This window comes from Morone saxatilis, unplaced genomic scaffold (assembly GCF_004916995.1).
Source record: "Morone saxatilis isolate NCDOM2014 unplaced genomic scaffold, NCSU_SB_2.0 Contig24, whole genome shotgun sequence".
Classification (NCBI taxonomy): domain Eukaryota; kingdom Metazoa; phylum Chordata; class Actinopteri; family Moronidae; genus Morone; species Morone saxatilis.
In genome coordinates this window covers 7,839,421-7,864,188 of record NW_023339807.1, presented here as the reverse complement: position 1 = coordinate 7,864,188, position 24,768 = coordinate 7,839,421, and the positions used below count along the sequence as shown (strand labels likewise).

Genomic DNA, 24,768 nt, shown 5'->3' with positions numbered 1-24,768 from the left:
AATGATCACAAAAGACATTCTCAACACATGACGGTTGATACACGGGGAGATGATGAAAGAGCAGACAGACAACTCAAGGATAAAATAAAGAGCGGTGAGGGAAATATTCTGCAATTAGGCTGGTAGCTCATTATTATACCTCTGTGTTTAAACTAAGTTACGTCTATTCTGTTGTTGCATTCGAAAAAATTGCACCGGAGGTACACGCAGGAACACTGTGACATGAAATGAAATTACATACTTGTTGTTATGGCCTCTGACAATATTAATGAATGAATCTTCTAAAAAAAGGTTTTATTATATATATATATATATATATATATATATTTATTTATTTATTTTAAATGATTTACAATACTTCTGCATCTTTTACTGCGGCCCCTAGGACAATTAGTAAAGTACACTCACTTCAGACATTCAATTTTCTGGCAAACAAAAGAAAATAAACCCCCAAAATATTTTGATGGATCTGGTTTTTATTCTTTCATTTTTAAATACATGATGCCCATCATCCACTCTCTTCTTCTTCGGGTTCCAGGTAACACATAACAAGTGAATGCCCTACACAATTCACAACTGAGCCGTACGTCCATGCTGTGCATACATACAGGGGCCACATTAACAACATTCGACATGTTTTCAAAAAACAAACAAAAACAACAAAACAGCGTAGTATGACATGAAAATTCATTATCAGTTGGTATTAAAGGGTCATGACAGCTTTTAAAACGGAGAAACAATGCCCTGATTTACATTTTATTTACCATTCACCTTAAAACCAACGCATTTAGCTGTTAGGGAAAGCTGCTAGCAAGCATTAAGTTCCCTGCTTTGTAGAACAATCCAATACAACCCAATAAGGATCCAGGCAGCAGCCTTCCTTGTGTATAACCGAAATAAAAAAAAAAAAAAAAAAAAAACAATAGATGAAAAAAAAGCAGCATTTTATCAGTTATAAGGTCAAAAGCATAAAAAGGTTCCCTACATGTGACTTATATATAAATGTACCAAACAGGTTCAGCTCCTAGTTTGCCTTTCAGTTCTTAATTCAGGGACTAGATTATAGAGCTTAAAAGTGCAAGTACTGAAGGTAGACACACAATCAATCATTTATACTCAAACAATGTATTGCTATCACCTGACTCTCTACTGAATGTTGTTTGTCACCAAATTAATTAGAATTAGGACATAATGGATTATTTTGCATCCCTCCTTATCGGTACTTGAGTAAATCAATATAGAAAACATAAAAGTTACAGTTACACGTAGAGACATCCTTACATAAGAGGCCCGCAAACCCACGATTGTACACTAAAACTTCACCATTTAATGGAAAAATGAAATGAAATTAATATTACTGTAAGTGCATTTGAAGTGAGAAAGAGAAAATCATGCTATCTTAATATGTGTAATAATGATTATTTGGCACTAACTGTGTTCAGCATGGCCGCACTGCTCTGTTATGCCTAACAACACTGGAATGTAATGGTTTGATTGGCGGAAACTGGCTGGTTCAGAATTCTTATTGGGTGAAGAGTTAGGTCTGTTTAGGCTGAAGAACACAAAATAGAGTTCACCTCTCTGAGAGATGCAATGAAAAGGGTCACCACATTCAAATGATTCTGAACTGTTAATTGGCTGGTGTGTTTACGATGGCCGCCATCCCTGGTAAAGTACTTGCGGTAAATGATGTTCGAACAGATCATGACTGAACACTCCTTCGGCCGGTCGTGTGAAATTGAATCATAAACTATGTGCAGATAGACAGCCAGTGGTCAAAGCAGCCATCTGAGGTGGACCAAAGAAATTACTGTTATATCAGGAAGTGTCCCGTGTGGCCATTTAGCTGTAGCGGTGGCAGTGATTCACAAACAGCATCAATTATGGCTTAGAAATGGAGGTAAGCTTGGCACCAGTATGTCCATTACAGTAGATGGATAAATGTTTTACTCTGTTCTGAAGAAGCTAGTTCATGTTAGCTACTGTACAGCTCCAAAAGCAGGACTACTGGTAAGCAGAGTCCTGCTGCCAGAGATTGGATATAAAAGTAGTTATTGACTGGTTATTGCTAGATGATATGGACCACTGCACACAGCAATAAGACCACCTCATCCTGTCATCCTGTTTTCTTTTAATTACATCCTTCACACACAGCCACAAACCCTCAAACGAACTGAAGTCCTGCTGTAGCTTTTGTGCATTCAGCGATTTTAGCAGTTACTTCTACTGTAGACTTCACATTCACTTTTCAAAGACTTACTTGTGGTGCCGCACATTTAACTGACTTAAAATGTTTCATTGGATCTTCATTGAGCTCAGAGCTGATTTGTGAAATAAAGGATATCATGTTAATCAGAGGAAGGGTCTTTAGGACGAGCCCACTGTATTGGAATGATCTCTAAAAGAGAGTCAAATAGTGAAATAAAAACATCCACACCACTATCACAAAATGCTGGTATGACTACACACACACTCTCGTGCACACACACACAAAGTACCAGCCAGAGTTATGTGAAATCGCAGTCATGTAATTAACATGTACATAATTGTTATCACTTGCACATAATATTTGAAGAAACTATGTCATTCAAAAAAAAAAAAAGAATAATAATAATTATTCACGGTTAAATATGTTTTTAACCGTTGCATTAGAAACTTCTTGATGCATGGTATATTTCTCTTATATACTGTATATATCTCTGGTATTGTCACGCTGACAGAACAACACAGTCTTTGGTCACTAAAATATAGTTAAGAATTAACACCTCCTTTCAAGTACCATAGTTAAGTGTCGGAAGAAGTTAAACAAAGCTGCTAACGGATAAATGCATGTGCGTTTGTGTGCATGGATATGTATTATCAGTGTTCATTTTGTAAACCTGACCGTTTGGCTTTTGGCTCCACATGTATTCCTGTTTTGGTCAATGTTTTTTTTAAATAGTTTCAATGTTGTCATAATGACTGCACATTTAAATGGTAGGCTCTAAATGTTTCTGTAAACTGCAGACCAAATCATAAATATTCTTATTGATATTTTTCATGTTTGTATGTAGTGGACCTACCACTTGTGATTAAAGGAAACACTGAGATTTGTATGTAGTTCTTGTCATTTGTGTGTCAGTGGAAACGTCCCATGGCCTCAGCAGCCTTTACTCTCACTACAGGATCTGGATCTTGGAGCAGCATCACTAAACCTGAGGGAGAACACACACACACACAGTCAATACTAGAAGACAAACACAATAAGTTTACATTTTTGAAGACAATCGAGGTTGTGCAGTGCTTCACCTTTAGTGATAGTTCCCATGTTGAGGTGGGAGAGATGCTCCTCTGGAAGATTCCCCAGCAGACACACACACCACCACACACCACCACCACAACACACACAACCCACACACACCACCACACACACCACACACAAACACACACACACACACAACACCTCGTATGGAGGCCACCACACACACACCACCGTATTATACACACACACACACACACCGTATGATCAGGTCACATAACATAGGAACACACTGTTTCTAACCAGTTTACAGTTCACTGGTTTCAGTTTAATGTGTGTTGTGGATGTTGCTTTTGCTTTGTTAATAATAATTATAATATATACAATAATTAATAATTAAAGTTCATGACATTGATCAGAGTGGTGTAGTCATACCTATAAACATGGCAGCTCCTGCTCGGACCTCAGGCCAGTTGCTCTTGAAGAACTGGATGACTGAGATGTGATAAAAGTTCAGCATGCCTGGAAAGTCCTGAATCTGTGAAGCACAAAACATGCACAGAACATCAAACAAGACAAACTTTCTCTTATGTAGTTTATGATATAATTTATTCTAACTTTGCAAAGAATGTGTGTGGTTGGTTCTGCCCTTTGTGTTAAAGGAATTCAGCCCTGCTTCTGTTTGCCTGTGTGTGTCTCACCAGGTACTTGGTGAGGTCATTGATGAACTCTCCGTAGTGCAAACTCTTGTCATCGTGGAGATGGTTCTGAAACATGGCTGTGATCTGCTCTGATCCCACCACAGGAGCACACACTCGCATTGCATACTTACACGCCTGGACACATGGAAAAACAAAATGCATATTTGTATGAAACAATGTAGCACTTTTCCCTGCAGGTCTAAGATTGATCCACAATAAGAAAAACTGAAAGTTTGTGCGTGTGATCCCTACTGTACCTTGACCACTTGTGGATTTGGGTCAACCAGGTGTAACAACAGGCTGACCAGAACATTGTGGATCTGGTCTTTGAACACAGGTTCTCCTGAGCCAAACTTGGACAAGTTCCCCATTAGGTGGATGGAAGCACAGCGGATCTCATCATTCTCCTGTATGAGCACAGAGCCCGAAGGTACTGTTAGCGTTATATGTGTCTGTATGTGTGTGTGTGGGGAATAAACACGGCTGAACAGAGCCACAGAACACTAGGTGACCTCAGCTGTGAATAATTGAAGGAAACCAAATACTGTATGCTGCATTAAGGGCCAACACTGAAATAATCGCTGAATAACTCCAGCACTGTTAATATAAAACACACAAATTTAGATCCTTTTAATTATCCTGAGAGTGATCATATGGTTTATACCATCATACAACATCTTGAAAGATATAAAGGAAACTCACGCTCTCCAAGAATGGTTTAATCTTCATGAAGATATAGACCACCAGTAAGTGGACATTCTTCTTGTCCAGAAAGAGGAGGACTTTCGAAAGACCGGACATGGCTTCAAGGGTAATCAGCTTACCTGCAGGAAGAACAGAGAAAACGAGTATTTCTGAATATGTCGTATGATAAACATGATGGATGTGGTAAAGGAAAGTGAACCTGAACCAGTAGACTGTAAGCTTTAGGAATTACTGCAATAAATCAGGAGAGCCAAACTACAGATGTAACTGCAGATCTTACCCGGATCATCTTTCTCCTCCATGCCTGAACTCATGGCTGCCAGCAACTCCTTGGCATATTTATTCACCTGGTGGAACAAAGAGTGAGAGGGAGAAAGAGGAAGAGATGACGAGTGAGTCCAAAAGAGTCTCACAAAGAGGTTAGCCGTCAATTAACTTGTGCTGTTATATGTGTGTGTGAGTGTTGTACCTTTTCAGGGGATCCCACAGCTATATTGCCCAGCCCCCGCACAGACAACATGCGGACAGTGCAACAGGGATCTGATATCCTCTCCATCATGTTGTTCATTAACACATCTATCAACATCAACTCTGTCACCACGTGATGGTTTAGGAGCTGGACAGAGAAACAAAACACGTCAAAATATTAGTCATTTAGATATAATGTCAACAGGTGGGTGCATTTATTGTTTATTTCATTCTCCTGACATGGAAAAACATAATGCAAAAGTTCATGGTGTGGCACCTCAGAGAAGAAAGCAGTGATGGTGATTCTCTGGCACTCGTAGATGTTGTTCAAGGAGGGACACAGACACTCTACAATGGCAGGCAACCTGGGACCAGCATGCTTAGACATTGCTCTATAGACAAGACAAACATACCCAAACTTACACAGGCTTTTATACCAAATGGAATTAGTTTTACTAGTTATGCGAGCAAGAGAAAATAATTGTAAGAGGAAATATGCAGTGCAAAAAGCAAAGCATAAGGAGTGTGTTTGTGTTTCATTTACATTTTAATTCACACATTTAGTTTCTGGTGATCTTTAAACATACAAGTCCCTTATTTCACATGAATGTTATTGAACAGTTTGGCAGAAATGTATTGAACTGCAAGCTACAATTTTACTGGACAGTTTCAGGATTTACCTGGTGTGAATTTCTGATTGGGATCTGAGCCCCCACAGCTACATACCTCGCCAGTAGTGTAACTCCTGTAATGTGTGTATTCTGTTCCTTCATTGCATCCCAGGCATTATCCTCATCCAGTCTTTTCATCACCTCATCTAATTGGGCCCGTGCTAACAAGATTCGCAAGGCATCAGCTGCTACCCTGAGACACAATTACGCCACATTGTTAGTCTGCACAGATACACCTGAAATAAACATTTATAATCTCTGTAGGTACCGCATATTGAATTTACTAGCTATAGAGAGGAAAAGATGCCCACCCTGCTACATGGACAGAGGCAGCGTGTTTAGTGTTGTTGTCCTTCGGCGCGGAGACTCCAACGCTTGCTCCCAGTCTGACAGTGAGGCAGGAGAAGAGACGGGGAAACAGACTGACTGCCGGCTCCTGACTCTGGCCATTTAATAGCAGTTCTTTGAGGCCACATGTCATCTGCAAACAAAGAACACACATGCACACGTTAACACATGAGAATCATTCTCTTCTGCAGTTTCTGACTGGTATGGAGCTGCTGCAGAAACCAACTGAGGAGTGCGGTGCATGACCTCAAACGTAGCTAACTCCTATTTTTTGTGTAACGGCGAGTTAATGTTTTTTAGTCTTTCCCCTCACGTCTGATGAGACAGATATGCTTCTATTTTATCACACACACACACACAACGGCTCGTAGTTCACTAACGATTCACTAATGTAACTGAAGCATTTTTCTTTATATCATACACGTGTAACTAGTGATTGAAAAAAAATGCGAGTGAACTGCTCCCACTACTGTCCCTGAACACATTGTGTGTAGACACATACTATGTACAACTACAGCTGCTGTCTGCTATGTGCTGCTTTCCCTACGCTGTATAGACATTGTGGAACTTAAGAAAAAAAAAACCCTGGTAAAACTACTACGAAAAGTTCAACAACAGGACACAAAACTGAAGATTCGTCAACCTTTACGGACAAAATTATCTGTTTTATGGTATTGTTTTCTTATATCTATTAGTGGGAATTGTGTATGTTTGAAAAAAAAGTAATTGTGTATGAACATCATAATCTTAATAGAACAATTTATTCAGTGACTTACAGCCAGTGGCTGATTGGTGGCCACCTTTGTTGTCCCTCCTCTGATCATTGACTCCTTCTTGTCTACGTAGGGCGCCATGATGGCAAGCTTCTCCATCACCATCTCAATGATCTGACTGGCCACAATGGGGTCTGCTCCCAAGGCCATCCACATCTCACTGGTCCAGCTGGACAGAGAGACAGAGTAACTGCATGTTTAGGCATCTTCAATTGAAAAAACAAAGGTATGTGAGGAATATTTTGTCCTACAAAGAAAAATAAGCAACTGAAAAGCTAAAGAATAAGGGGATCAACATTACTTAATGAAACATTTTCATGTTTGTTGTATATATACCTGTCATAAGGAAGTGGTTGATTTACTAGTGCAGTGACAACAGTCTGTAGATGCTGAGAAGCCAGGATTAGTACCGTCTGTCCCGCTGCCACTCTCACCTAAACACAGGTACAATGAGACAGCTCTGTCAGTGTGACTTAATTATAATTTAGATAAATATTAGGTACTTGTACAAAAAAAAAAAAAGTCTTACACAAATTATTTCAAAATAAGCCACAAAAGGTCTAATCATGTCTGTATTTCTTGGTTATTCAAATTAATATTAAATTATAAAAAAAGAGCTATTGAATAATATAAGTATGGTGTATATTGTTGTAATACTGATTCTTACCTGCTCCTCTGTGATGCTCTGCAGACGCACATGTAGTACCTCCAGCATCTCTGGGACCTAACATACACACCATACAACACAGAAGGAAACAAACAAGCACTGTGTTTAGTAATCAGCTACAACTGGTTTGTGTGTGTGTGTGTGTGCGAGCTACCAGCTCTTGTAGTCCCCCTCCTCTGTTCTTCAGCAGAGTATTTAGAATGACAGATGAAGCTCTGCAGCAGTTTGTCTGACTGTCGACCAGCCCTTCAAACAACATGAACACCAATGTCGACAGCTGCTGCTGAGGCAGACGCTTACTCATCACCTGACACACACAGGAAAAGACGCAGTCACACAGTTTTACTATACAGGTTAGTACTTTGCCTACTAACTTGACACAAACATTAAAAAAGGTAACATTGATTGTGTGACTATATCGTGGTGGACAGAATTCAGCAGGACAAAGGCATAACAGTGGTAGTAACGGTATGTCATTGAGTGTCACACTAAAGGGCACAATAATCTATCTTGGCAAGGAAACAGAAAGTTACATTTTAAGACAAATTTTCAGACAGCCTTGCTGAGCGGTACAAAATGTACCTTGGTGAGGTCGGAGCAGGTCTTATATAGAACTGAGTGGTCAGGGTTTTCTAGTCGGTTTTTCAGGGGCAACAGACTGTCCACAGCTTCATCCTTATAATCCAGGGAGAAACCTACACACAGAGAATAATTGAAAACATAAAATCAAGTCAATACAGCAAGCTTTACAAAAACTAGTCCTTGTATGTCAACATAAAAAAACTGGAGCTAAAAGCTGCATCCAAACATCTAAATAACGCTCGCCTTCCAGTTTAAACATTACACACTGGACCGTTAAGTGAATGCAAATAATATAAAATACAATGACAAAGGTAAAAGGTCAGGGGACTGTACCTTCATAGCGTAGCTGTATATAAAGCAGTGTGTATATACAGTCGACAGCAGCAGTGCGTACAGCAGGGTGAGGATCAGAACATCGTGGAGACAGTCGACCCAGCAGAGCTCCAAGGTTGTGGAAGGACACCATGTTCTAAACAAAGATGCATAGAAAACAGTTATAACATCAAGTGAAGACAAAATACTGAAGAGCACTGATCAGCTAGTGAATTAAAATAGCTTATACAATACAATCAGGACCATTATCAAATCTACCGTGTGTGTGTGTGTACCTTGACAGTCAGGTTATCCAGATAGTAAGCCAGTATATGAGCAGTAGCTGTGGCAGCTCTCTCTCTCTCATGGTCCTGTCCGGAGCTCAACCATGATTCAATGTGCTGCACGGGACAATAATACACATCATGTAAGACAGCGCTGCAGTATAATTCAGCAGGGAAAGCTACTTCCTGATGTATGCTGCAGTTCACTAAGGCCAATTATTCTTTTTAATTAGACGGCTGCACAACAAGTCGAGGAGATAAAGGGGGGAAACACACAAGGGGAAGTGGTGAGATTCAATCATAGCTAACAGGACCAAAGACTTGATTAATTGCCTTTTTGGTTATATGATCCTAACTTTATTAGTCCTGGGTTGGTGTAAAATGTTTGAAAGTAAGTTTTTTTTTTTTTAAACCATAGAGTGAAAGATGCTAAAGAAAGTTATCATTTGAAGTGGAGATTCTTAAAGTATATTGCAGTGACATTAATATTTCTGGTACTCAATACTATGTTGTAATGAGAAGATCTGGTTAGTCTATAACACCATGCTTCACCTTAAAGACACTCTGCAGGCCATCAGGTGTGGGATCCCTTGCCAGCACACTTCTTAGCAGCTCCTGCAGTGCAGCCAACGTGTCTTTGTACAGTGCCTGTACAGATTTACCAGCACGTTAGTTTGAAAACAGCATTTGAAAAACGTTGCACAAAATGTTTCAAAGGTCTGTGCGTCTCTCTGCACAAGAAGGAATGTTATAGTGGGTTAAAATGGGTTATTGAAGGATACGGTTTGGTATCTAGTTGTGTAAATGTGTACACGTCTCTGTCACCTTTCTCTGCTTGGGGTCCAGTATCTCCTCTTCTTTTGTTTTCTCTGGAGTGTGTGTCTCAGGTGGCAGAGAGAAGACACCGTTCACACACACCTTTAGCAAGTCAAAGCCCTCATTCTCACTCAGCGCTGGGTCCAGAGGCCTGATGCACCACAGGTCAAAGATAAAACACTGGCTAATAACCATAATCATTGTTTTTAATCATATTTGTAGTCTGCAGTGTTTTTTTAAGTTTTGATGCAAACTTTACTCATTAATAAACTAATCATGACCTCAAGGCCATACTAATGTCAGTATGTGTACATATTGAGAAAGAATATTATTTTATAGAATATCATTATTTTGTCAATCAATAAATCCATTTGGGTTCAATTGTGTTTTTACAGATGAAGGATACATTAGGTTGGCACAGGTGGTCATCACAAGAGGGCGTACTGGAGTCCTCAATGAATCAGCTGGCTCTGCCTTGATAAAATCCTGACCAGGGTAAACATAACAGCAGGAAGAGATCAGAAAATCCTTGTTGTTGTATCAGCAATTAAACATTAATGACTTGTTTTAACAAACCATAAATGACCGACTACTGACCAGCATAACATTAATGAGTTCCTGTTTGCGAGAGAAGACGTAGCCTTGTTTCTTCACACACTCAGTAATGGCTTTGGCTATGAGCCCAACACTCTGGATCAAACTGAGCTTCATAGTCAGGTCCTGAAACGGTGATAGATGCATGTTGACAAATACAGAGAGACAGAATAAATAAGAGGATGTACACAGATCAGAAGATTCAGGACAAGAGGAAAAGTAGGCTAAAGATGAAGAAAATTGGATAATTGCATTTTCCAAATTGTAAGGAATGCAACAAGCCCAACCTCAGCCCCCTTCAGCAGACTCTACGAGTGAGTGAGCATAAGCAAAAAACTCATTCCAGGAAATATAAAAATCAAACAATTAATTAATCACTCAGTTCATCAATCAATCCAATAGTGTAGATTGATCATCCATGCCTATGGATGGAGAGAAGTTTGAAATCAGAGTTGTGTGATTAGAGGAGATTGGTTCAACAGCAAACCACCTGCAGGCTCTGGTTTAAGAAGTGAGAAGAGCTCAGAGCCAAGAGACACGAAGAGCTGTTAAGATTTAGCAGGAAGTTAAAAAAAAGCCCTTTAACACTAAGCATGAGTCATTGGTGAGCATTTCAAGAACAATCCACCATTAAGCAATGAAAGAAAAAAAGGATGACACAACGTAGCGTGTAGATCATAGGGAGATGGATCTGAAAGTGAAGGTATTATTTTATGGCATATACTAACTTCACTTGAACTTAAGCATAAAAAGCTCAATGTAAATGTGGCTTGTGGCAGTGTGCAGTATTTTTGCCAAACTATTTGCATCAGACAAAATTGCATTCTGTACATTTAAACAGGATCATTGTAAACCAGCTTTATAGAAGAGCCAAATAAGGTAACCATAAAAATGCCTGCCAGCATCGGGTGATAAAGCTACTCAAAGGACAATTAGATTTGCATTGTATTTGAGTTCAGTAATAGCCAGAGCAAAACACTGAGGCTTTTATTTATTATCCCCAACTTTGGATGCAGGGTTGGAAACACTATCTAGTAACCAGATCCTAGTTTTATGTTAGAGTGCGTTGAGAGTGATAATCCACCCCTGATCTAGCTCACAGTATCAAACACTCACTGCCTGCAGGTAATACAAGTGACTGTGAAAAGTTTCTAGTTGATGGTGTGATATAAGACATTTTGATGAAAATTATTCTCAACTAGAATCCATTGTAAACAGACAACTTTCAGGCCCACATGAGTGAATGTCTGATACTCAAATTATTTTGGCAGTGTATCACTTAAAGCTACATTTCACTGAGGTAGAGTATTTTCACTTATTACAATGAGCACAGCTACAGTCAACTTCAAACATTAGTGGTCGTCATTAGTGTGTTTTCTACTCAGTATTGTTCCAACTGATCCATTTCTGCCCAACAGAGCTTAAAGCACTAAATCTGGTGCTCTACCATAGTGAAATATAACTGGGATACAGCAAAGTAAAGCTTAAAGATAAAGTAGTTGTTTTATTGTATCAAGCTGTGTGTTCTTGATTTCAGTAGAGACTTTAGTGACGATAATCACCACAAGTGTTCAGTGCAGAGGTAAAGATACAAAGAAGAGTAAGGTAAGATGAAAAGGCCCTGATATTCCTGTGACGATACCTTTGTCTCTACTTTAATCCCCAGAACCTGTATGAAATAAAAGTGATAAAGTCGTCAGTGCACATATAAATAAAGCTTTCTTACCTGCAAGATTAGGTTCATGGGACCCTATTTTAATCGGGCAACAACAAACACAACGCTGTGGGTTTTACATGCACAGGTTGCGTGGTCATCTCCAAGCAGACCTGCTATATTTGGATCAAGGTGAATATAGATCAGAGGGTGTGGGGATTAATAAATAAACTCACAGCCAATCTAGACTAGTAATACGATGTCTCTTGCATACACAGCAGAATACCAAGTTATAACCGACCAGTCTGATATGTGTAGAGGTTTGTGTGGTTACTTTATTGTTTTTATTTGGTTTAAATATTAATATATTTATATATTTACAGAGAGAAAGAGAAAGGGGGGATGTCATGCAGCACAGGGCCGCAGGTTGGAATCAATCCGGGCCGCTGTGGTAAGGACTGCAAAGGTGAGTTGCCGTGTGCCCTGTGTGTTATTTTGTATCAGCCTGGTGTGATTTAAACGTGATTTAATGAAGGTAAAGTGGACAGTGGACCGCCGTGTGTAATGACACTGCACTCTTGAGTGGCACATCTGAAATCAGAGGCTGCAGATTTATCAACATATTATGAAATGCTAGTTCATGATGCCGATTGAAACGCATCTACTGGTTTAATTACAATGGTTTCTTTACTTTTTTCATTATTTCGTTACTGGGGCAGATTTGCTCCAAGTACTTTGTTTACTCTTGTTGATAAAATCCTTTCAGTGGCAGACTCTCATTCTCAATAAGACCTTATTTCAACCAAAATACCATCATTTTGTTTTCGCCCCCTCATTTGATGTTTAATATGCTGCTGACTCACATATTACAAAGGGTGTAATACAATATGTTTACTCCCAATCCCTGTCCCACACATAAAGTAAATGGGTCAGCGCTGGCTTAAGTTTAGAGTTGTGTTAAATGAACAAGCTGACGGATATCAGAGGGTCCATTTCTCTGAAAAATTCACTTGAAGTTAAAAATCTAAACTGACATTAGTTAATTAAAATAGTAACCATAGATGACCACTGAGTATGCTGTCATCGTACATAATTCAATACAATGGATTTAGCTGGAATACAGTTAACTACTGTAATTCTAGCTGGTATACTTTTACATGACAGACTGTACATCATATTTAACATAGCTTTTATTACATATTGCAATCCTTGTTTCTCCGTACCATCAGCGCTCTCTGTACACAAGTTAATTGTCTTTAATAACAAAGTCAAGTTACCTTAGTATTTACATTACCTTGGTATTGAAGTGTTTACTGATGCAGCGAAGGATGTCTTGATCAATGCGGTTCAGTATCTTTTCTGGAGGTGCGTTCAGAGCCACTTGACCATAACACAAGATTAATGTGCTTTTCACCTTCTCTACCTCAACGTCATTACGCTCCTGAGGAAAGTAAAGCAGAGCAGAGATGAAGGCGCCACATGAAACTCTTTCACATTAATAGTACTGCAACCTAATTGAAGGATATCATAAAAGTTCCTTGTACTTTGAGAAGGTTGAAGATGCTCGGTGACTTCTTGAAGGCATCAGACTTGCCAAACTCGTCCAGCTTGGCCAGAGTTCCCTCTAAGTGGCTGTTGGCACACAATCCGATGCCCATTGCAACTCCCTGATAAATACAGATGACACAAAGTTAGACCTTAAACCTGTTCAGGTGTGGAAGACACAATACCAATCATTGAAAGATGTTTTCTGATTCTTGCAAAACCAAAACACCAAAGAAATCATCATATGACGTCTGTGTTTCAAGTACCTCTCTTTCGATTGCGTCATTGTGTCGTGCTGTGAGGAGGATTTCCTGCAGCTGTTTTTTAACCAGCTCCTTATTAAAACACTGTTGGAGGGTCACCCCTATACATCGATACAGGAAACTCTGGAGAAAGAGAAAAATGTTAAATATTTTTCACATACTGTACAAACCTCATCAATGGTTCTCATCCAATTAGACAGCTTCACAGTCTCTACCCTTTACCGGGGTTGGGTTTAACTTTTCACCTCTGTGTAAAAACTGTGTAATGAAGAGAAGGCATGGCTCCATTTAAAAAGGTCACAATCCCCCAAAGAATGAGAACCACTGTTCAACACAGTCATCTTTTTGAGTTTAATAACATGATGCTCTAAATTAGGCTTGCTGTGGGGGGGCTTAGCAATTTGGCAAACCACAAACCTATGTCCATTCATTTAATGTCACTGGACAAACATCAGTAACTATACCAAAGCAGTAGTTTGCAAACAGCTCGCTCTTGATTTATGGGTGAAAGGGCTGTTTAAAGCACTTACCTTCTCCTCTAAGGCGTTGTTATATGTGGAGAGGTACCTCGTTGACTCAGCTGCCAACTGACACACCCACTTGTCATCATCGATAGTAGCCAGGATTTTAGACAAGAGCTGAAGACAATTATCAATTAATTTGGGGGAAAAAAATAAAATTTCTATCTATCATCACATTTTGGTTTTATTTCAATTTAAAACACACATAATGTAAATTAGATAATATGTCCATATACAGCAGACAAGCACACCTTCAGCAACTTTTCATCCCAGTGCTTCTTATCCAGGCTCTCTGCAGTTGATTCTGGAAACAAAAACATAGTCAGACCACTCTGCTATGGAGGAGAAAACTACTGTAATGAGGAATAAAAAGATATAAAAAGGTCCCAGACATAAGTGTCCACTCTGTTGTCACTACAGGAAAACAAAGCTTCCTCCAGAGCTATTTTATATAAATAGCATACAAAACATAATGTCCACATATTTCCATACCCTCTAGCACTGACAACAGAGGAGGTATCTCTTTCTCCCAGAGTATCTCTGTATTGGGGTGAACGTTGATACTGAGGGTCTGAAGGAGCAAGAGGGACGGCGCTCCATGATCTCTGCTATTGAACGGGAACGCTGCATTCACCTGGGACACAACAGACAAACAGATACCAGTCAGGAATGTTACACACTACCTTTTACCTATTTAAGCAATATAGCAGTACAGCTCCTTTCATCCCTAGTCCAGGCTGAACATACAGTCAGAACAGCTCTAAATATTAATATAATAATAATAGTCACAGATTGTGACTGAAACATTTAAGGGAAAATCAGACTTGACAACTGATAAGGATTATTTAGCATGATAAATAATTTATCTAAACCAAGGGCTGCAATTCATTCATTATATTTAATTACAATCTGTTACTCCAGACAGTCACACTGGATGTTTAGCAATCTACTTGGCTCGATATGAAGTCACCAGATTTGGATTTACTTACCAGCAGTCGGACCATTAGTGTTTGAGGAGAAGGCAGATTGACTGGAAGAGAGAAATATGACACATTTAGCTTGGAATGGATCACACAGAAAAACAGGAAATGGTGACTTTCAAACTGCAAACTTCAATGCTTATGAACTGATTTGTGATACTATCATTTCCATAATCCACACTTCCTACATGTGACTTATATCTCAGTTACTATACTTACTGACTATACTATACTATACTATACTATACTATACTATACTATACTATACTATAGTCAGTAAATATTCCTCCTACCTTCCTGTGTAAAGTCTATGTTGAAGCTGGGATCCTGGTTATTTTTCTTCTTGTTGCCCAGCTCTATCAAACTCTTACACAGAGGAGTGGTGGCATTGCTGAACTGTGGAGGGGTCAGAAAGTACAGCAGCTTTGGCCACAGAACCTACAGACAAGAAAATACATATGTTATGTTTCTGAACAATTTCCATCTGTCTAACACACAATAGAAGAAGACAACAACAACAACAACAACAAATTCATTACAAAGCTCAAGCTTCAAAAACATGCAGTGAAACAAACATCTGCAACAACATCATCAGTTCTTGGACTTGGGGAGATGAAGCAGTCACCAACAGATCAGACAGACGGGTAAACAAGCAGATGGATCACGTACATCAGCTAGTCGTCCAACAGTGGTGGTCAGGAGATGAAGGGTGTTGTCACACATCGTCCTCAGTGACTCATTGGTCACCTCCTCTGGATCTGTGGGTCTTTGGCCTCGCTATAGACACACAGATACAATCACACATGGATAAATGTTGTTTATTCCAACGCAATGGAATATAGGAATATAGACACAGTACATGTATGCGTTTGTTTGCTTAATTGTTTTCTTCAACTTTTTGTCGTTTATTAGCTTTGTAAAAACTACTACAGGAGCCACATATACAAGATTTTAAATAAATATAATAAAACTGTTGATACCTGATATGTGTCATGTAAGGCACAGTGTTGAACGATGAATCGAACCAGTAACTCCCCTCCTTCTAACTCCAGGTAGCCATGATGAGCCATCGCACTGATCACCTGGATCACGTGCTTCTTGACCTGGGACACAGAGAGAGTGAGAGACATAAATAAAAATACTAAAACTAAACCTATTTATGTCACATAGAAACAGGGTGTGTCTACATGTGTGTTACCTTGTTGCTGTGGTCGGCCATTGGCTGTCTGATGCTGGCTAGAATCAGCAGCTTCTTGCCCTCCATTGTGGAAGCTGCAACGCACACACAAACACAGACACATTCCCTTATGCTAAATCAATGTGGAGTAACAAATAAGTGTGTATGGGATGAGCTGGGGATGCACATGTATTATCTTACTTGAAGAGTTGATGAGGTGACGAAGCACAGCCAGGGAGCCAACCCTGCTTCGCTCATTACTGTTCTCCAACTTTTGAAGAACAAATATACCCAGCCGGTCTGGGAAGGAGTTAGCTATACAGAGAGGTGTGGAAGTACAAAGAAGGAAAGGAATGCATAATTTGTCACAGAAATACAAAAACAAGTGCAAAACACAGGAAAGACCAGAGAGAAGGAGGCGAAGTAGACCAGCAGTCACAGCTAATATGATTATCTTGTGGTGGACACTGAGCCTCACACTAATGGATGATCTCATTACTGTTCTTGTGACTCCATAGAAGTAAAACAGATAGAAAGGCCTGATGCTGTTGGACAACATTCGTCAACTTTCTTATATAACTGTTTTAAAAATGAGCATAAATCAAAGGTTGGGTAAGCGATTCTAGGTAATGGGACTCTAATCTAATACCATGAATATCTCCTCACAGTCTTTCCGCTCCGTGTGTGCTCTGGTTCTGTAAAGGGGAAACAAAGTGGATCGGACCGAGCCCCCTGCACTAACTTGTTAGTCAAGCCATTCCAGCTACGATTTTTGTTGTTGTGAAGTTAGCTGTCGTAGCAGGAGAGTGGTCAGTATCGCTGTCCGGAGCTGGTGTGCTAGCCAAATTGTCTTGTCCTCTCTGCATGTTAGCTGCGCAACGGCAACTTCTGCATCAGTTTGCTCACCCGGAACATAGCTAACGTTAGTTGTCCTATATTTTGAAATAGCTTACCTAGTAAGCTGAAGCAGCGGAGGACCTCATTGTGGTTCTTGACAGTAGGAGGGTTACTGTAATCAACAGGGGCAGACACCTGGAGGGCACAAAGTAAATGTTACACCGTTTTGTGTTACAGCTTTGAACAACGATATATGCCATGATGTGAGAGCAATGTCGGACATTTTGGTTACATGGGAAAATCATTACAATTATAGATACGTTTATTCAAATGCAACAAAAATCTCTTACTGTAATCATGATTTCTATGCATGTAGTTGTAATAATAACAATGAGGAAAATAATGTTAAATTAAAAAAAGTTTGCAGTGATTTTCATTCTTCTGTCCAAGGGAGTGGCTGGCTCTTTTTATAGCTACAGGTCACACATGAGAAGTTACCACAGGTGTTCACACTGTAGTGACCCAAATTAGATTGTTTTTGCTCGTATATGACTCAGATCACATCTGAACAGCACAATCTGAATCTGATCTTTTCAGTGCAACCTCTGTGTGAACAGTCATGTCAGAATTCATGTGACTTTTATGTCACTCTAGATCTATGTTGTCATGTGGCTCGCTTCAGGACCATGAACTATTTAGACTGGAATCTTATTTGAGCCACATTTAACAAATAATGTGAACAGCCAAAGAAAAATCTGAATTGAGGCTTGTTGTGTGAACGTAGCAACAGACTCCTACTTTGGGAAAGTTTTTATAATGGAAATAGGAACTGAGAACTGAGAAGGACCACGTTCCAAAGCCACCTTTTTATATTCTGAAAACAACATTTGTTCTTGTTTTCAAGCTGAACTTATATCAACTTCAGTTACACACATACATGTACAGTTTGGCATTTACAAACACAGTTATAAGACTTAAGAGAATAATAACTGTCACTGTTTTACTGCGGCTGTAACATTCTGGTTAAAATACTCTCGGCCCCCACCAGTCAATCCCAATCATACACACACATCATTGACAGAGTCATTGTGGTAAAATGTTGCAATAGTCAATCAGCTGAGTCACAAGGTTATGAAAACATCTGACTCTCCAACAGGCGTTTGACACATCTTAAAGAACACAGAATAAGGCGAATATAAGACGCAAACAAAGTAATTCAATCTGCCCACAAGTTTTCACAGATTTGTAGTTTCAATTTGGTGAACCGCTCTGTCAATGAACAGGAAGACACATGGAGACACATGAACTGGATTACAGTCGGCATGACATCAATCTAGTCTTGTGACAGAAAGTGGTACACTACTGAGAGAGCTGACAGATCCACGTACAGCCAATATAATGTGGTAGCATTGTTTGTTACTGGGCACTGCTACTGCTGTTTAAAGTTCTATTTAAAGTTTATTGCCTTTAATCGATAATGAAAGCTGAAGAGTGACGGGAAAGGGGGGAGAAAAAGAGAGGGGATGACATGCAAAAGGGCCACAGGTCGGAGTCGAACCTGTGGCTGCTGCAGTGAGGACTCAGCCTTGGTACATGAGGTGCCAGGTCTACCAGGGGAGCTATCAGGGCGTCGCTTTTCTGATAACATTATTTATTGTACCAATGTGTATATGGTTCGACTTGTTTAACCTTCCAACAGAGCGAATCATCATCTTTTGCAACTTAATACATCAACTCCCATTATTCAACGCTACTTAATGACGTCATCAAACTACATCTTTTTCTGTTTCGATGTGAAAGACACTCCTAGCTGAAAAAATGACATATTATACGTTTAACTCTTTTTTTAATATGTCAGACAATGAGGTCATCAACCGTAAACATTTTCCCTCTTATTTGCCATTTTATCAACCTAACCTAACCTAAATTCAAAAGTTGTGTAAACATCTGGTCAACAATACCTGGCAAAGTCTCTATGAGCACATTTTCAGCCTAGTTCCACCTTTTTATGAGCTCAGTCATGCATAGGTCACCTGGTTCACTCAAGCTTAAAGCTGCAGTATTTGAATTAGTATGTACTTAATGTGTACCTGTTGATGCAGAGCAAAGAGCAAACTGTCCAGTTGCGTCTCCAGCACCCTGCTGCCCATGTTGACAGAAGCATCAATCACTTGGCACAGACTCTGAGTGGAGGCAGAAGAAAGGAAGAAAGTACTCACCCTGTGAAAAAGTTCACTTAATTGTGTAATGTCACAGTTACTGGGGCCATGTTACACACACTGTTATAGGAAACCGGTTTTAGACGACGAGCACACTTTTATATATTTATATTTATATTTTGTTAACACAAATTATCCACGTTACACAATTCATAATAAACAGTCCACTGTGCTCATGCTGCAGCCCATACCCACCTTGCTAATGATATAGTGCTCGTTGTTTTTCTTGTACAGGGACAAGATGGCAGGAATGAGTTTAGGAATCTGCTCCTCCAGTTTATCACTGGCCATCAGGTGGCACATAGAGCCCACTGCCTCAGCTACTGTCAGCCTCAACTGGAACACACAGAGACAGAAAGACAGGATGTCAAGTGACCCAGATTCACTAACTTGTAACATAAACTACTGCAGGTGTGTGTAGACAGAAAGAAACAAAAAGGGCAAGTCTCTTACACCACTGAAAAGATACCACAACTTGCACTTTGTGACCATTTCATCACAGTTCTATACTTCATTTTTCAGGTGGAAAAATGTACAATACAACTAAAAAAGAAAAGTGATTAAAGAAAATATTCTGTCACTGTAAGAATTGTGGATGTTGTTTAAAATTAACCATAATTAGTACTAATAGGTTCCCTGCTTTCTGTAATGCAGCACGAAGACATGCTGGTTAAATTGTTAGACTCAGTCAACTGGGCCATGTACAGATTCATTACAAACACAATTAGTAACTTGTATTAACATGATCGAAACTATGGCCAGGATGCTAGTGGTTACCATGTTGTTTCAGTCAGATGGGAACAGAAAATGACACATTGACCATCATAATTCTGGATAAGAGAAAAGCACATTTTGAGGAAATTCCAATGTTATCGAATGACTTTTAGGAGAACCAACTGTACCAAAACTACTGCTTTTATAATCTCCCTATGCCTACAATATGATGACCTGTCAGGTATTTTTTTTTTTGGTGCAAGGAGGGATTTTCTGGTAGTTTTAATGCCTGTACGGCTAAATCTTTTTTTTTTCTTTTTTTTTTTTTAAGACTGCAGTGCTTTATGCCTTTTGGACTGCCACAACCATCTTTGTATCTCATCTCTAACTCAAAATGTCAAGCTTTAGATGGCTTTACCTCAGATTCCCTACTTACTCAACTTCTTTCAATACTGCCCTAATACCAAATGCCAACCTCTTTGTAGGTGGTATAGTCCACTGTATATCAAACCATCTTGCTCATCCCCCAACATTGACCAATAGTGACCTTACCTTAGACTCCCTGCTTTGTAACCAGTTATTGAAGAGGATGTCGAAAGCAGCATAGATTTCACTCGAGAATGTGTCTTTTCTGACTGTGGGATCTGGAGCCTTGTCCAGGTTGGCAAGATACTCCAGGATACTGTCGCTGAAATGACACAGAGCTGGAGGGAAAGAAAACTTTAATGTTTTTGGAGGAATACCTGAATACTTGGAGGTAGTGTTTCAACTTTTGGAGAGTGATTAATATACTTCAACAATTATGACAATTTAAAAAAGCATGTTAGGGAGGTTCTTACCAGAAGAGAAGACCCATTTCATGTTGTCCTGTTTGGCCATGCTCAACATGGGCAACATGGTGCCCAGAATAGCATTCAGGAAGGGTACCATGCCATAAACTAGAGAACAAGGAAAGTACAGCATTAATGGCACATTATTACTTACTACTTCCTCTGTAAGGCAGGGACACATACATTGTATTTACTTTGCAGTAAGGGAGAATGTAAAAAAAGAGGAGAAAAGGAGGACAAATTTAGTCCCCAGTGAAATCTATCTTTGCATACTGCAAATCAATAAATCAATATATAAGCAAACAACATGTTAAAAATCCAAATTATTTTCAACATGTCTCTGTACTGGTCAATGATTTACACCTACAAAAACTGACTCTAGTTTGTGCTTCCTCTAAAATGTATATGCTGGTAACACACAATGAACAGGGAGCTGCAAGGGATTCTTAAACCCTGATCCAGATTAGATCATTTATTATTATTTAGTCCTTTAGTATCTGCTCATTCAATTCAATATCTATATTTTGATACATCATAAAGATGCAAATGCATATGATGTATGTATGAAGTATGAAGTAGACCTGCATTAATGTGTGTTTGAGAACTTATTAGCTCCACTGTCAGTCTGTAACCCCACTTTATTCACAGCATGAAAAAAAGACTCAAGTTTAAATTTAGGTTTAATTACATCTGCAACACTTTAAAACCTACATTGTCTGTTCTTGCTTCACTGTCAGTGTGGATATGATTCATTGAAACTGCTCAGTGATATTTATTTGTTCTTGTCATTATCTGCAGTTCATGCCACCATAATGCTCATTTAATCCAAAAACTGCTTTAGTAAGAGGGGGGAGTGTTTTAAATTAGTGCCCAAGGGGCAACTTTGGGAGCAGGGCAGAGGATTGGAAATAAATCAGGCTTCACATACCCGACACTAATAGATTGCCTTACTGTAGCTGGTGTGAGTGCATAGCTCCGTGCAAGAGCTTTCAATGTAAAAAATGTAAACTCCCCAAACCATAAGAGACAGCTCTTAAACAAACCTGTTCTGGTGGTGTGCAAAATCTTTGGCCTGCAAATGCAGTTTATGGGCAGGTTTAACAAGTTCATGTCTTTCTCAACAACCTCTGAATACCTGCTTTGTGAGCAGAAGTTCTGATTTCCTGGTGTGTGTGTGTGTGTGTGTGTGTGTGTAAATATTTTCTTACCATTGGAGTCAGAAAGGTTGGCTAGTGTCTGTACCACAAAGAAGTGAGGTAGGAGCCCTGGCTGAAACTTGCTTAGTATCTCCTCCATGATGTCATTGATGTGCTTGTTACCCACAGCAACCAAGATATTACTGGCTGCCTGCTGCCAGTCAGGGATGACCTCCTACATTAACCAGGAAGACAGAGAAAACAGTAAGGTACATCATTTAATCATCTTCCCTCTGCAAGACATTAAAAAACTGAATAATTCACGTCTCATCTTTTACTTTTGATCGTGTCATCTCGTCTGAGGCAAGGGAGATGATACTCTTTATCCTCGGGTAACTGATCTGCTCTATCCTGCAGCCCACAATCAGCTCAATAGTCTGAAGAATCACAACTCTGTGGGTCACCACCAACTAGAGGGGAGGAAGACAATAAGAGACAAAAAGAGAAAGAGGACATGAACAACATTAAAGAACACATTTAAAATAATAAAAAATATAATATGCATATGCACAGGTAAATGGCATGGTATTTATTTATTTGCATAAAACAGCAGCAAATTCAGAGTCTTTCACAACGGAAAAGAAAAAAATGACACAGCACATTCAACACAATATAAATAACACTGTCACTGATGTTTCTTCTGACATTTCCTCTGTGTGATGATACTATCATCTGACAGTCACAAAGTCAAGGGCTGTGGCATAATAAGATGTTGCAAGACAAGAGTTGAGTCAGAGCTCTGTGGTGAAATTTAAAGTGTTACAAGTAACTGAATTTAAGGGATATTTTCCCTTTAAAAATCAAGCTACATTAGTGGTTAGTGAGTTTCAGTTTTGTAGGTAGACTGATTCTATTTTAAAGACCCATACAGGTTTAAATAGGGTTGGGCTTTATGTGTTAGTAAATATCTCAATAGAATAAAATAAAAACATTTTAAATCAGAAAAATGTTTACAGATTAAAAAAAAAAAAAGTCTGTTGTTGCTCTCTTTCTTATTTAACTGTAACGTTCATATTTGAGATTGTTGGTCAAACAAAACAAACAATATGAGGATGCCATCTTTCTTGGATTTTAGGAAATTGTTTTTTTCACTATGTTTTTCCCTTACATTTTATAGGCAATTTCACAATTTTAAAAAATAATCACCAGATTGATCAATAATGATTTATGCTGCTGGCTGCCATCTGTGATATCAGAAAACCTCAGACCGAAAGTCAGACTCTCTCTCTGACAGAAATACATTAGGCATTGCAATGTTTACATCTTGTACATGTGTGAAACCTCAAGAGGGAACGTCTGGCCTTGCTGTCTGTATCAGGCTGTGCAACCACATGCTAGGGGCTCTGAGAGGCCTTTAAAGTGTGACACAGATTAGCAGCAGACTATTGTTAGAAGGGGTTACTGGAGTCAACACAAATCTCTAATAAAACTACAGACATTTCCATCATACAAGTACGACTTTTAGTGCTTGCTGCAATCCAGCTTAATGTTTAACAGTTTAAAAGGACAGTATTTCCTCCTTTTCCCTTCAGAAATCACAGGAATGGAGGACGTCCCCTACAGCTTCCACTTCACCCAAGTTTGTTTTCTCAGCTGAGAGCTGTTTGACGAAGAGGTGTATTCTTTACCTTTGGGTGTTTCAGAAGGTAGTCCTGACACATGGCTAACACTCTGTCAGGCTGCTGTTTTCCCAGGGTCAACATAGACTTTCTGACCTGTTCCTGGACCTCTGCGTCTTTATCGGTGGCTGCATCTAGTAGAGCCAGGGTCACCTCTGGAGGGAAAACACAACAGAACAGAGACGGAGTAGGAGAATTAAAATGTAGAAAGAAGAGAGACATGTAAACACAAATGGCCAGACAAAAATATGCATGGCTTAGCGTTCAGAGCTGTGTCAAACAGAGCAAATGAATGAATGGAGCTGAATAGAGGCAGACACATAAGCAAACTGAGGAGAGACTCACGTTCCACATCTGTCTCGTCCATGGTGGACAGAAACACAGGGCTGCTTCCTAGAGCCTGTGGCTGGGGATGTAGCTTCCCTCCTGGGGCACAGATGGGCCGAGGCTGCCTGGAGCTATGGGACGGAATATAGAAATGTGGATATCAATAAACCTTGGCAGTAAGTCAAGGTTTGCCATGCTCTCGGTGCTCAACCAACCTGTTCAAACCATTTATAAGCTACTAACACTATTATGTGTCTATGAACTCTACCACCAACTAACACGAAAAGTAGCTAACAACTATAATAACCTTTAAGATTACGAAGCTGTATAAAGATGACACTAAAATCATTTAATTGAATACAATATCTAAGTTGAACCTGCTCGGGTGGTGATGCTGCAGCAGCAGCAAGCTAACGACTGACACAGGTTAGCATGCTAGCCTAGCAGCCGCTGCTACGGAAGAGCCGACTGCGTCCTCACATCACAGACTGGAAGAAGAAAACACAGCCAGCCCTGACAATAGAGCTAACTTAACTTACCAAGTCCCAGTGAGAGTCCGCTCAACAAGAACCTCTCCGGACAATGTCGCTTCGTCTGTCGGGTTTGAACAACGGGCGTCCCTGTCAGTGATACAGTCGCTGTTAGCTGTCACTGCAGGTGTAAACACGCCTGGTCATGTGCTTGTAGTCAGCAGGAACATATCAGCCAGGGGCGGAGCGCAGGGGCG

General features: G+C 39.6%; 1 protein-coding gene across 2 annotated transcripts; it reads right to left on the bottom strand.

Moving 5' to 3' along the window:
- Positions 1-836: 836 nt before the first annotated feature.
- mroh1 (maestro heat-like repeat family member 1) lies at positions 837-24,719 on the bottom strand. Of its 2 annotated transcripts, XM_035672515.1 has the most exons (45): positions 24,581-24,719; positions 24,060-24,172; positions 23,724-23,869; positions 22,374-22,505; positions 22,108-22,270; positions 20,909-21,007; positions 20,622-20,773; positions 19,551-19,691; positions 19,227-19,319; positions 17,253-17,331; positions 16,501-16,614; positions 16,321-16,394; positions 16,103-16,225; positions 15,792-15,899; positions 15,416-15,560; positions 15,132-15,172; positions 14,635-14,776; positions 14,394-14,446; positions 14,152-14,259; positions 13,625-13,744; positions 13,358-13,480; positions 13,108-13,254; positions 11,802-11,828; positions 10,163-10,285; positions 9,972-10,051; positions 9,575-9,716; positions 9,302-9,397; positions 8,762-8,866; positions 8,487-8,622; positions 8,154-8,266; positions 7,726-7,878; positions 7,572-7,628; positions 7,241-7,338; positions 6,908-7,073; positions 6,095-6,264; positions 5,839-5,976; positions 5,390-5,504; positions 5,114-5,260; positions 4,925-4,991; positions 4,642-4,763; positions 4,197-4,346; positions 3,940-4,074; positions 3,673-3,776; positions 3,289-3,353; positions 837-3,194 (listed from the first exon to the last, which is right to left on the bottom strand). In XM_035672515.1, exons 2-45 carry the CDS (start codon positions 24,079-24,081, stop codon positions 3,118-3,120), a joined length of 4,911 nt encoding a protein of 1,636 aa, XP_035528408.1. In that variant the 5' UTR covers positions 24,082-24,172; positions 24,581-24,719; the 3' UTR covers positions 837-3,117. The 2 variants fall into 2 exon arrangements, with proteins under 2 accessions (XP_035528408.1, XP_035528409.1); XM_035672516.1 differs by lacking the exon at positions 11,802-11,828.
- Between the last annotated feature and the right edge of the window lie 49 nt (positions 24,720-24,768).